General features: G+C 41.6%; 2 protein-coding genes across 2 annotated transcripts; both read left to right on the forward strand.

Annotated features, from left to right (window-relative positions):
- Positions 1–249: 249 nt before the first annotated feature.
- LOC310789623 (uncharacterized protein) lies at positions 250–3547 on the forward strand (the record flags this gene model as incomplete). The annotated part of the gene is made up of 6 exons (XM_083651271.1): positions 250–424; positions 1628–1741; positions 1837–2121; positions 2249–2394; positions 2512–2612; positions 2728–3547. The coding sequence occupies 6 exons, from the start codon at positions 250–252 to the stop codon at positions 2858–2860; spliced, it is 954 nt and encodes a 317-aa protein (XP_083507397.1). The 3' UTR covers positions 2861–3547.
- A 3182-nt stretch (positions 3548–6729) lies between these two features.
- On the forward strand, positions 6730–8350 carry LOC310788943 (C-type lectin domain family 6 member A-like). Its single transcript, XM_083650531.1, has 6 exons — positions 6730–6861; positions 6993–7082; positions 7208–7348; positions 7460–7590; positions 7740–7840; positions 7953–8350. The coding sequence occupies exons 1-6, from the start codon at positions 6753–6755 to the stop codon at positions 8080–8082; spliced, it is 702 nt and encodes a 233-aa protein (XP_083506657.1). The 5' UTR covers positions 6730–6752; the 3' UTR covers positions 8083–8350.
- Positions 8351–13463: the final 5113 nt, after the last annotated feature.

Consider the following 13463-nt stretch of genomic DNA (forward strand, 5'->3'; position numbering starts at 1 on the left):
TCAGCAGGTGAGCTGAAAAATAGGCTTAGGGATTAACAGGACAATACTGTATTACAGTATGACTTCCTCTTTTTTTCCATTTCCCCCTTATGCAGGTTGTAAATTTCTAGCTACTTCTCTATTTGCTGAACATCGAAATACAGTGAGTTGCTGGAGTGAGCAGAGCAGAATAGAGCACCCATTAGAGTACATCTGAACTGATTCAGGTTCACAGCTGATGTGTGGTGAGAAAACAGTGATTATACAGCGATGTCTGCCGATCTGTACGCCACGATAGACCTCACCAAGAAGGTTAGATATCAGAGAGATGAGAAGGAGGAGAGGACTGTGGACATCTATGAGAGCGCAGACAGCGTGAGGACTTATGACAACCCCTCAGTGGAGGAGAGCATGCCACAGGACACTACTGAGGGTCAACAGCAAAGTATTTATCTCTATCTATCTATCTATCTATCTATCTATCTATCTATCTATCTATCTATCTATCTATCTATCATTTTTGTGGCAACTAGTGACACCTTTTCAGTTTTTGATATGCTTTACTTTTTAAAATTAGAATGTTTCTTTTACTTTTTGTTGACATCATTCCATTTTTGTTAGAGCAAATATGTATTAAAAAGAAAAAAAAAAAAGAGAGAAAACCTCACAGGATCTTGGGCTGACAACAAACTAATTGGAGAAGTGCAAGCTAAGTCATATTTAATGACATTTGCTATGGTTTTAAAAACAGAGCATATTGCATTGCATTTTAAAACAATGATTGACAGAACACTTGACTGTGGAAGTTGTATTGCAATATGCTTTTGACATGTAGAATGCAAAATAACTCTAAAAAGTTTAATAATGAGTAAGTTTGTACCATAACTAGTAGGGCTGTGGCGATTCACTTATCTCCCGATTCGATACTATCACGATTCTTGGGTGCCGATTCGATTTATATTGCGATTCTTAAGTATTGCGATTCTACGATTATTGCGATTCGATATTACGATTTATTGCGATTTTTGTTTATTTTTTTCTTTTCTTTTTTCAGTTTGTTTGCTTTTTTACACTAGATTAGAACATGGGAAAAGTTGAATCATACACTAGAGACTCTATATTATATATCATGAGTAGGGCTGGGCGATATAGTTAAAAACAGGGGCGGACTGGGATCATAATTCAGGCCGGGCATTAGATACCAAGCAGGCCAGGCCGATATGGGCCAACGCGCGTGAAATTTGGGCCGTTTGAAGCCAGATTTGGGCCGTTTGAAGTCCAATTTTACAATGAGATGCACCCACTTTAACCCTGAAGTGTAATTATTACTTCAGACTAACTAATAAAGTAATAAAACCACTAGTAAACCAGTAGGCGGCGCCTGGCCTGCTGTTCAGTGAGTGGCCTGACTGCAAGCACCCAAAAAAAAAAAAAAAAAAAAAAAAAAAAAAAAAAATATTTTTTATTTATTTGCGATTATCGATTCTGGAATAAAAGATCGATCCAAAAAATCGTGACATTAAAAATCGCGATACTTAGGTGAATCGATTTTTTCCCCCACCCCTAATAACTAGTACTGTAACATTGTGCCTTACAAATTACTTTTATAAAAGCAACGTTCCCCAACACAGTTCATCTGTGTCCACAGTCAGTCCAGTCACTGTCAGCTCAGAGAAGAGGAATCCTTTCCGAGCTGCCACAGTGTTTCTGGGGCTGCTGTGTCTTCTCCTCCTGGCTGGGATCATCGGCCTGGCAGTCCATTGTGAGTTTTCAGTTTGGTGATGGCTGTTATAGATCATCTAAATAAGTCATGTGAATGTTATATGAGACCAACATGTTGTTTATCTCCTATGGCAGTTATTCAGGACAAAACCAGCAGGAACGAGGAGAGAAATCAACGGGTGGACAAACTGACCAGAGAGAGAGACCAGTTACAGACCTGTTACAACAACCTGACCAGTGAGAAAAATCAGTTAGAGACCCGTTACAACAACATGACTGAACAGAGAGACCAGTTAGAGACCAGTTACAACAACCTGACCAGAGAGAGAGATGAGTTACAGACCAGTAACAACAGACTGACTAAAGAGAGAGACCAGTTACAGACCATCCTGGGCCTGGGAGAGAGTTTCTGTACCCAGAGTGAGTAAATGTTAATGACAAGTTAAATTATATCATTATGAAAGCAGTTCACATAGTTATTATTTTATGTGTGAGTGTGATCATTTAACATACATGTTTTGTTTTGTTTTGTTGTGTTGATTTGTAGCAGCCCAAACGTATAATTGTTGGATTAGATTTGGCTCTAAGTGGTACTACGTCTCTGCTGAGCTGGAGAAAACCTGGGAGGAGAGCAGGCAGGCCTGTCAGCAAAGAGGAGCTGATCTGGTGATCATCAAAAGCAAAGAGGAACAGGTGTGTGTGTGTGTGTGTGTGTGTGTGTGTGTGTGTGTGTGTGTGTGTGTGTGTGTGTGTGTGTGTGTGTGCACATGCACATGCAAGTGAACCCTTTAATTGCGTCTCCAAAAACAGGAATTCCTGTTTGGACTAAAGGAAAGGATGTGGGTTGGTCTGACAGACAGAGATGAAGAAGGGACCTGGAGATGGGTGGATGGATCAAATCTGACCACAGCGTAAGACCTGATCACATGTTCTGACTCATTGGTGTGAGACTTCAGAGTCACTGTAGCTACAGTATGGATGATGTCTTCACCACAGGGTTTGACTCCTTGTCCTCCTCTGTTTCAGGTACTGGAGTCAGGGGCAGCCTGACAATTCTCATGAGAACTGTGCTGAGCTGAATTTTCGCCCTTACCCTTTTAAGAATTGGAATGACGCGTCATGTGACAGCAAGAAGCGCTGGGTCTGTGAGGTGGTGTGACAGTTCCTCATTAATAACAGCTTTGATGAGCTGTTGTTGCAGCTGCTTTCTCCCAGCATCAGTTTGCAAAATGTTGGTCAAACTTTAAAGTCGAACTGAAATGAAAAAATATTTTTTTTCTATTTTAGTTCACATATCTGGGTATTCAGTGCAACTATTTAATAATGTATGCAAAACAATTCACAAAAATCAAATTTAGTTTTTCACATTTTTCCACATCAAAAGTTAATTTAATTCATAACTTTAATCAGTATGCTGACGTAACAAAGAACTATACAATTTCAACCCCATTTCAACCAATCATATCACAACATGACAGCTGTCAATCAATCTTCATTCTGAGCAGGCAAGATGGCTGCTTAGTGCCTACATAGGCAGACTTTTCTAGCCCATATATGTTAATATATTTGGCCAATAAGTATGTAAATAAAACTAACGGCAATGTCTTAATTTAATGTAGAATGCAAAGGACATGTAACTGGTTTGTTAAACTTGCATTCCAGGAATATCGTGTTTACCAAGGCTCTTTACCGAGGCTAGTCCACGCTCCAAGCCGACAGGCAGCACTCTTACCTCGGCATGTCCGCACAGAAGCAGCCGGCTGGTTCTATGCAGATCCCACTCACGTACACGTAGGGCAGGACACACTGACCTTCTTCACAACACTGAAGAAGGCCTATGCTCCAAAACCTGTTTGTTGCTGTGCTGCTGCCCCAGACTAAGGTATTAAAACCTCTAAAACTACTTTTTTTTGTGTGCTGGCTTTTCTGTTGTGACTTGATATTACATGTGCCCTGCACCGAAGTTGCATAATTTTTTGGAGTGTGCTCGCTTTTCACTTTTTTCCTTGTACTTTTTCCATTTTCTACGGTGTCCCCAGGCCCATAGCTACCATTGAGGACACAGAGGTCATGACCTCGGTATTTTCAATTTGTTTTAATTTTTTTTAATATACAGTAGATCTAATAGATCTATGCATCTGTCATTGATGTTTTAAAGCCCTCATAAATAACATGATACAGTATATGACAGTTGATCAGAAATGCAACAATTTGCTTCCTCTCTGTGTGCTATAGAAGGAAGAGACATAACTCACCACAACGTTCAAATTTTGCAATGGGGGTAGATTGGGGCTAGACTTTGGGGACAGTTGTTCTATTGAAGTGAATGGGTAAGTAACTCCCCTGTAAGTGATGTTTGTGTAGATGGAGCATTGTATTTAATTGAGCAGTATTCTGCCATGTAACCTGTATGCAGAATATAAATTATATTATATGCGGAGACATTTATTTTTTGTATCATTTTAAAGCAACAGCACAGTAAAGAGGATATTAATCCAACATGATGTCTGTAGTTCTTTATAGATCTAGCCTCTTAATTTTGCTCTCAAAGTGCACCAGATTGAAGCATTTTACTTTAAAATGGACACCATTTCCTAATCGGGGGGGCACAGCCCCCCCCCTGGTCCCCCCACGCCGCGCTAAAATGACCTCGGTATTTCTCTGGCTACGGGCCTGGGTGTCCCCAAGGTCTTGGTGTCTTAATCAACTTATAAATTGCATTGTTTGTTGAGCATTTGTTGATAGTTGAAACAGTCAGCTGATACAAAATTTCACAGGCTGGATGTGTAACTTTTGCATATAGCGCAGAGCAGGGTGGGAATGGCCTTGCGTTGCCCCTCCCTCTGGCCGTAATGCCCTGAGATCTCTAAGGTCACCTTGGCAGTGCCCTGTTACCAGCCTGCTACTGTCAGTTACTTTAAAAGTGTCAGTGGTCTCAGTTTAATGTAGCCTTTGATGTGTCATTGGCTCATTTTAACACACATTTCAGAAAATTCCCCTTCACAATGTCAATAGAGCAATGGCCTTTGTGCCCTGGCATGTGGCGTTGGTGCCCTAAAAAGAAATTGCGAAAAATGGCCTTGCCCCTAAAATGATGAAATTGCCACCCTGGCAGGGAGCCTTTGCAAGAGCTTCCTCCCACAGACCACCAGAGCAGGCCGTGCAGCGTGCAAACTGCACTCTGCAGATATCTGCAGCACGATACACGCTCAGCAAGCTACAGGCAGCATCCAGTCCACAACCAACCACCGCTACTGCAGTCAATGACAGGAAACAGACATGAGGACAGAAGAATCAGTCAGTGGAAACAAAAGTTATGGTTATAGTGTGTGTGTGCGTGTGCGCGTGCGTGCGTGCATGCGCGCGCGTGCGTGCGTGCGCCAGCTTGTGCAGATGGCTCGACCTCTCCCGATACGTCGTTTGAGCCTCAGTCTCGTCCGACACTTTTCGTAAAACATCTGTCGACACTTGTCTAACCATACAGCCGTAAACCTACCGATCACAGTGTAGCTAACCACGGTATATCTGAACAATCTATTCTGCACATAATTAATGAATTACTCAGATATGTTCAAACACAATTATGTAATTATTTTTAATAGGTGTATGAAATGCTTTCTGTAGCACTTATTAAAGGATCATTTCGGGGGGGTATTTTCCACACTGTATGTGTCTAATAAACTCATTGTGACTTGTCTTTGTGAATCATTGTGTCTTGCTGGTTGCCCCTCTGTCTGCTCCTCTCTTTCTCTCTCCTCGCCTGCTCGTACGCCCCGGAGAATAGTATTCATGTATAGAGTCGTCTCCATGACTCCAAAGCCACCTATAGCCCAGAATGTCTCTGCCAAGGCTTGAACTCTCTTCCACTTCCTGAGCAAATGTCCTTTTGAGAACTCACTGGCTGGAGAAAGAGATGCACCCGTTTTCTGCGTCAGCAGCATGGAAGGTGTTAGAATGAGGGGAGCCTCCAGGTCGGCGGTGGATACAGGGATCAATGTCCTGACAATGGCAATGACCTCTGCCATAGAGAGCCAAAGTTAACGTCACTTCCTGCTTCAGCACTGTACCAGAGATTTTCATCCGCCATCTATTTTTCCATAGACATTTCATAAAATGCTTATAAAAAATAGTTTTACTTGTTCAAACCAAACGGTACAGTCTATGGGAAAATAAATTGCAGAAGAAAATATCTGGTACAGTGCTGAAGCAGGAAGTGACGTTCACTTTTGCCTCTCTATAAAAGGTGACTAGGACTTCATGTGTGAGTTTGAAAAGTCCAACTTGGAGGAGCATGGAATCTAAAATGTGTCGTGCGACTCCAATCAGGCGCTCCTAAGCACCACCCATATGTTGTAGGAGGTAGTCTTCGATGCTTGAATCACAGGGGGATTGTGAATCCATGTTCAGCTCCTTGTAGCTCCAATAAAACTGGTCCCAGTCTGATCGAAGCTGTGTGGCAGAGCCTCTGATGGAGAAACATCTCCTGAGAGCATTTATGAAGCTTGAGGAGGTCATGGTTTCAATTACCTCAATGTGAATAAAACTGCCCACCCTTTGTCCCTGTACACTGCCATGTACAAGGCAAAAAGGGGTAGTAACTCGCCAGAGTGTAGAACTGAGAAAATTTACTTTCAACTTTTCTGTTGTACAGTCAAATGCATTGTAGGCAAATTCTTTGTTTTTTGATGTAGTTATTTATCTACATACCAGTATTTTCTTTTTTAGCTCAAACTTGACCTTTGACCCTTATTTGGGAGTTATTGTTCTCTGCCTTTGCATTGTCTGCAAAATAATAGTGTGTGTGTGTGTGTGTGTGTGTGTGTGTGTGTGTGTGTGTGTGTGTGTGTGTGTGTGTGTGTGTGTGTGTGTGTGTGTGTGTGTGTAATGTTGAGCAGGCACCTTGGGGGTTAATGTGGTATGAGCTGCCACCTCAGGGGTTGTCATATATGTGTTGGAGACTAACTGCCCTGCTTTAGTGAGGTAAGAGCTGTGACCCAAATGCTGACAGAGCAACAACAGATGCAGAAGTCACAAGCAGAGAGAGATGCAGCATGGTGAGGTCTGCTCGACGAGATGAACTAGAAATAACTGAGATAAACGACGATCCTCTCGTGACGGCTCATTCTGCTAAGAGGCGTCAGCAGGCAGCCAAGAGACATGGTAAGAAAAATATGGGAAGATGATTTGAAGATTTCACTTTTGCTTGATACATTTTCTTGACACTCAACAGCAGTGAGCAGTGGAAATGGTTTTGTGAGCTGCTGTCCTACATGTGAATGTTTGATCCACAGAGGGAAAAGTTTACAAGCTGGTCTTGGTGAGCGTTGGGCTGCTGTGTGCTACACAAGCTGCTCTCAACGTCTCTCTGCGTCTCATCGTGCGTGAGTGTCTTTCTATGTTCAATTCATTATGTTTGGTCACTGCCAACTTAGAGAAGCAGATATCTCAATTCCTCCAACCTAGAAGGACTCATTCAAGGAACATGGTTTTATCTGACCACTTTCAGATAATTCAGATGTGCAGAAACTTGAGCTGTTGAAGATGGAGAGAGACCAGTTACAGACCAGTTACAACAACCTGACAAAGGAGAGAGACGAGTTACAGACCAGTAACAACATCCTGGGAGAGAGTAGTTTATGTACCCAGAGTAAGTAGATTTTGATCATAAGTATGATATCAATAAATGAAAGCAGTTCACTTTTAGTTATTTTATGTGTGAGTGTGACATGTTTTGTTTTGTTGTGTTGATTTGTCGCAGCCAATTGTTGGACTACATTTGGCTCTAAGTTGTACTACGTCTCTGATGAGCTGAAAACCTGGGAGGAGAGCAGGCAGGACTGTCTGAAGAGAGGAGCTGATCTGGTGATCATCAACAGCAAAGAGGAACAGGTGTGTGTGTGTGTGTGTGTGTGTGTGTGTGTGTGTGTGTGTGTGTGTGTGTGTGTGTGTGTGTGTGTGTGTGTGTGTGTGTGTGTGTGTGTGTGTGTGTGTGTGTGTGTGTGTGTGTGTGAACCCTCTAATTATCTCTCCAAAAACAGGACTTCCTGGTTGGACTAAAAAGGAAGGTGTGGATTGGTCTGACAGACAGAGATGAAGACGGGATCTGGAGATGGGTGGATGGATCACCTCTGACCACAGAGTAAGACCTGATCACTTCTGACTCATTGGTGTGAGACTTCAGAGTCACTGTAGCTACAGTATGGATGATGTCTTCACCACAGGGTTTGACTCCTTCTCCTCCTCTGTTTCAGGTACTGGGGATGGAAGCAGCCTGACAATGCTAACGACAATGAGGACTGTGTTGAGAAAGATTTTTCTAAAAAATGGAATGATCTGCAATGTGACATGAAGAACAAATGCGTCTGTGAGATGAAGGTGTGACAGTTCCTCAAAGCTTTGATTTGATAGTCCTTTGTTAATATGACTTAACTGGCTTGGATTCAAATGGGTGTACGTGCATTATAGTAAATTTTACAGAAGAGCAGCTGCTGTCTCTCAGTAAATAACATGTTTACAGTACAGTTTATATCATCTGTTTGCAAAATGTTGGTCAAACGTCAAAGGAGCATTCCAGCATCATTGAAGTTTGCTCATTTCCTGTCTTGCTGTGTTACATCACTGTACAGTTTCCAGAGCTATTATCATTTTATGAGATATTTGCTATTTTTCCTATATTTTAGTTGTTTTTAAAAATAACTGCTTTGGAATAAACGCTGTCTCAACGAGTTAATCCCAAATGAGAGGGTGTCAATATTAAGCCATAATTGGGTAAAATGTATTGTGTCAGATGTGTAAATAAACAAATAAATAAATAATAGTTATAGTGCAAAGTCAAAAGGCTACTGTTTATCTGCGAAATCACTAGGATAATGATATTGTATGATTTGGATCAGATTTGATCTTAGACCCACCACTATTTTATTTTGCATCTGTGGACTGCAGCAGCATTAAATTACTCATACAGTATTTCCAGACCTAATGTCACTGATCTGCATTGTAAACATGACACAAGGTGACACCATATCCATCTGCTTAGTCAGTGAATTTACTTCTTCTATGGAATGTGTTGTGTAAATAAAGTTGGCTTTCCTTGAATGCAATTCATGCAACACTTTGTTGCCCAGAAAGTCAGCAGATGCACTCCGCGGCGTAGCCCGTTTTGATATTAAGCTGAGTCCACCCACCCAGGCCAGTTACAGCATGCGCCGGTAGCAACGAGTGCACCTATCCTCCCTGCTCAGCGGGCTAGCAGAGGGAGGGAGGAGGGAGGTCTAGCCTGTGTGTGTGGTGGGGAGGCGGCAGGCAGTGAAATTTGGGCACAACATTAAAATCAACGGCTCTCAAGTAAGACTCTGTTCCCTTCGTTCATAGCAAAGAGCCGTTCAATAGATTCGGATCGTTCGCAAACGTCACATCACTAGTAACTACCTTAATTAATCATGAGTTTGAGTATCAATAAGTGTTTATAAACCATCTACTAACACACTCACTAACCATGTCTAAATCATATGTTATGTAGAAATGTACACATCAATATAAATTAGTTGTTAATCATTTACTTACACTTTCTAAATGTTCTCATGAACCATTAACAACTCCTAAATAAATGGTTTGTATTGTAATTGATATAATATTTATTTATAAATGGTGAATCTATCGTTTACAAAGTATGAGAATACAATCATTAAAGACGTTATAGATTAGGTTATTAATCGGGAATAACATGTTTATAACTGTGTTTATGGCTTACTTATTAATGCTTAGTAATATATGAGTAATGCTTTATATATGATGAATTCATGGTTAATTAAGTATTTACTAATGCTTTATTAATGCTTTATTGTGTATAGTTATTATAATATAATATATATAAAAATATATTATAAAAAAAAAAAAAAGTATATATAATTTTTTTTTTTTTTTGCCGCAGTCACACTTATCCATCACATAACTTATGAGACATGCATAGAACAGCCACCTGTAAGTCACATGTGGGAATTTACTTGACAAAGATCCTGTGAAGATCGAAACGTTGCAAGTAAAAAACCATTGATGGAGCCTCAGTGTGCGGACTTTATATTTTTTGTTATTACCTTTTGTCCAGCCCCTGTAAGTTTTTTTGGATGTGTGCATAATTGTCTTTTTCAATTTACAAACAGGCCAACCTCATGAGACAAGATAAAAAAAAAACGTTTATTCTTACCAGCAACCGCCTCCAGTTTCCTCCTGGTAGTGGTGGTGCACTTGACCTCTTTACATGCAGTAAGCACTAGACGCCTTGGCCTGGCATTACTTTCACTCTGCAAATAAGTTGAGCAGCAAAATAAGCTGACTTCCAATCACACACAGAGTCAATCACAACCACCCTATACACCCTCATATCTGGACATTACGAAGTATCTTTGATAAGTGAACACAGGCTAACATGCTTAGATTAGTTTTAGCTAGCTAACACACCATGCTAGACTTGATTGTGGTTTAGGAAAATGCCTTCTACTTAGAGTTATTGTGTCGTTGCTGTCACTGTTGTATTTATTGTATTTGGGTGTTTTGAGGCTCTTTCGTCCTGAAACTGTTCTGCTTGACATCTCTATTTAGTTTACAACAGTGAAAAATAAACATTAGCTTTGCAGTTCTCATGAACTCATGTCTAGTTTGGTGTTGTCAATTCCTTGTGTGCTGCGTCCCTCCACACCTGCCCTCAATTTGGCCTCCTTAGCCCTGCCCAAGTAATAGTTCTCTACTTGATCACTACTTAAAATATGTGTAGTGTTGCTGTAATGTTGTGACTACATATTCACTATACAAGCAAGTAGTAGAACCATGATTACTATTTAAAATATTGTAGTGTTGCTGTAGTGTTGTGACTACATATTCACTATACAAGCAAGTAGTAGAACCTCTACATGATCACTACTTAAAATACATGTAGTGTTGCTGTAGAGTTGTGACTATATTCATTATGTAGTCTCATTATGTAGGCGACTGGTTTGAGTGTCCGCCCTGAGACTGGGAGGTCGTGAGTTCGATCATGTGTGTGTGTGTGTGTATGTGTGTGTGTGTGTGTGTGTGTGTGTGTGTGTGTGTGTGTGTGTGTGTGTGTGTGTGTGCGTTCAATGAGGAAATTAATTTGCCATTAATTTCCAGATGTATCTTAAACCGTGCGCATGTGTGCGTGAATGTCTCGTGTGTGTGACCCTGTGTGCATGTGTGTGCGCGTGTATTACCCATGAAATGCTATCGTCCTCCTCTCTCTCTCTCTCTCTCTCTCTCTCTCTCTCTCTCTCTCTCTCTCTCTCTCTCTCTCTCTCTCTCTCTCTCTCGTGCCTCTGTCTGTCTGTGCAGACCAGGGAGCTGGGGTCGAGGCCACACTCCCTTCCCTGTCACCTCGAGCATAGCAGACTATACCTCGAGCTACCTTGCCGAAATCTCTGTGAATCTTCCCCAAATCACGGTGAACTCCCCCAGATCTCGCCATACATACACAAAGTCACTTATAGAAGTGGCTGCACCACTTTAAAAGACACTTAGGACATCCCCCCCTCATCCTCCTCGTCCCCACCAACACCACCCAATTCTGTGGTTGGTGAAAAGAAACAGACCGGAAAACAACATAATGCCTCAGCCTGTCACTTCCCCTATTCTATTCTGTTCTTTTCATTTATAACTGCTCTCTATTTCCTGAACATCAGTGAGTTGCTGTGGTGTTGAGCAGAGCAGAATAGAATAGAGCAGCCTACAGTAGAGTAGAGTACATCTGAACTGATTCAGGTAAACAGCTGATGTGTGGTGAGAAAACAGTGATTATACAGTGATGTCTGAGGATCTGTACGCCAAGGTAGACCTCACCAAGAAGGTTAGATATCAGAGAGGCGAGAAGGAGGAGAGGACTGTGGTCATCTATGAGAACGTAGACAGCGTGAGGACTAATGACAACCCGTCAGCAGAGGAGAGTACACCACCGGACACCACTGAGGGTCAACAGCAAAGTATCTACCTATCTATCTATCTATCTATCTATCTATCTATCTATCTATCTATCTATCTATCTATCTATCTTTCTATCTATCTATGTATCTATCTATCTTTCTCTATCTAGATCTGTTTTTTGTGGCAACTATAGTGACACCTTTTCAGTTTTTGTAATGCGTTACCTTTTAAAATTAGAATGTTGTTTCTTTTACTTTTTGTTCACATCATTCCATTTGTGTTAGAGTAAATATTTATTAAAAGGTTAAAAAAGAGAGAAAATCTCACATCTTGTGCAGACACTAACAGGCCACTAATTGGAAAAGTGCAAGCTAAGGGCCTGTGTCGACCTAGCGTCTTTTCATCAGCTCCAACGTCTTTTTTCAGTTGTTTCCAATGAGCGTATGTGGGCGCATATGGACGTCTAGAGAAAGTGCGCTGCGTCCAGCGTCTATTTTCACAGCGCTCCGGCTCTATTTTTGTGCGCCGGCTCCCAGCTGAAAATATTTAAACTTTTCAGAAAGACGCTGGTGTCGGGTGCTCCTTTTCAGGCAACTAATCATAATGGAGAAACTATCGCAACAGAGACAGAAAGGCTCAATTGTGGGAGCAGATTGGCTAGACACTTAATATTCCTGGCGAGTGTTGAGGTAAATCACTGTATGTGTGTTGTTAGCTAATGTTAGCTGTCAGCTATTAAGCTAGCTATACCGCACTGAGCTAACGTTACTTTCAGACTGCTTCCTTGCATATTGTGCGCTGAGATCAGTGCTCCCCAGCGTACTTCCAGCGTTTAACGGTCAGAAAAAGACGCTAGATGGACACACGGCCTATAAGTCTCCTTCATATTTAATGACATTTGCTTACTATTACTACTACTACAGAGCATATTGCATTGCATTTTAAAATGATTGACAGAACACTTGGCAGTGCAAGTTGTATTGCTTTCACATGCGTTTGACGTGTCGAACGCAAAAGTGCTCTAACAAGTTTAATAATGAGTAAGCTTGTACCACTATGCATCTTGCGGGCTCTCTACCTCGGCCGCTGCGCGGCCTCGCCTGTCCTGCAGCTTGCCGAGCTGGCCCTGCAGCTTGCATTCACAGCTCGGACGCTGCGCGGCCTTGCCCACAGCTCGGCTGCTGTGTGGCCTTGCCTGCCCTATCACTGATTCATTGAATTCATGACATCACTGATGATGTCATCAGTGTGTGAGTGAATTTATGACAACACTGATGAAGTCATCAGTGTGTGAGTGAATTTATGACATCACTGATGATGTCATCAGTGGGACAGAGAAACAGACAGACAGAGCCCTAGCTTCCATTTATACTGTATAGTATACTGATGATGATGATGATAATAACTAGTACTGTAACATTGTGCCTTCCTAATTTACTTTTGAAAGCAACGTTCCTCAACACAGTTCCTTTGTGTCCACAGTCAGTCCAGTCACTGTCAGCTCAGAGAAGAGGAATCCTTTCCGAGCTGCCACAGTGTTTCTGGGGCTGCTGTGTCTTCTCCTCCTGGCTGGGATCATCAGCCTGGCAGTCCTATGTGAGTTTTCAGTTTGGTGATGGCTGTTATAGATCATGTAAATAAGTCATGTGAATGTTATATGAGACCCCAAACATGTCGTTTATCTCCTATGGCAGTTATTCAGGACAATGCTAACCTGAATAAAGAGAAATACCACTTAGAGACCCGCTACAACATCCTGGCTAAAGAAAGAGACCAGTTACAGACCATCCTGAGAGAGGGTTTATGTCCCCAGAGTGAGTACATTTTGATCA

This window comes from Poromitra crassiceps (genome assembly GCF_964638095.1).
Source record: "Poromitra crassiceps genome assembly, chromosome: 14".
NCBI lineage: Eukaryota > Metazoa > Chordata > Actinopteri > Beryciformes > Melamphaidae > Poromitra > Poromitra crassiceps.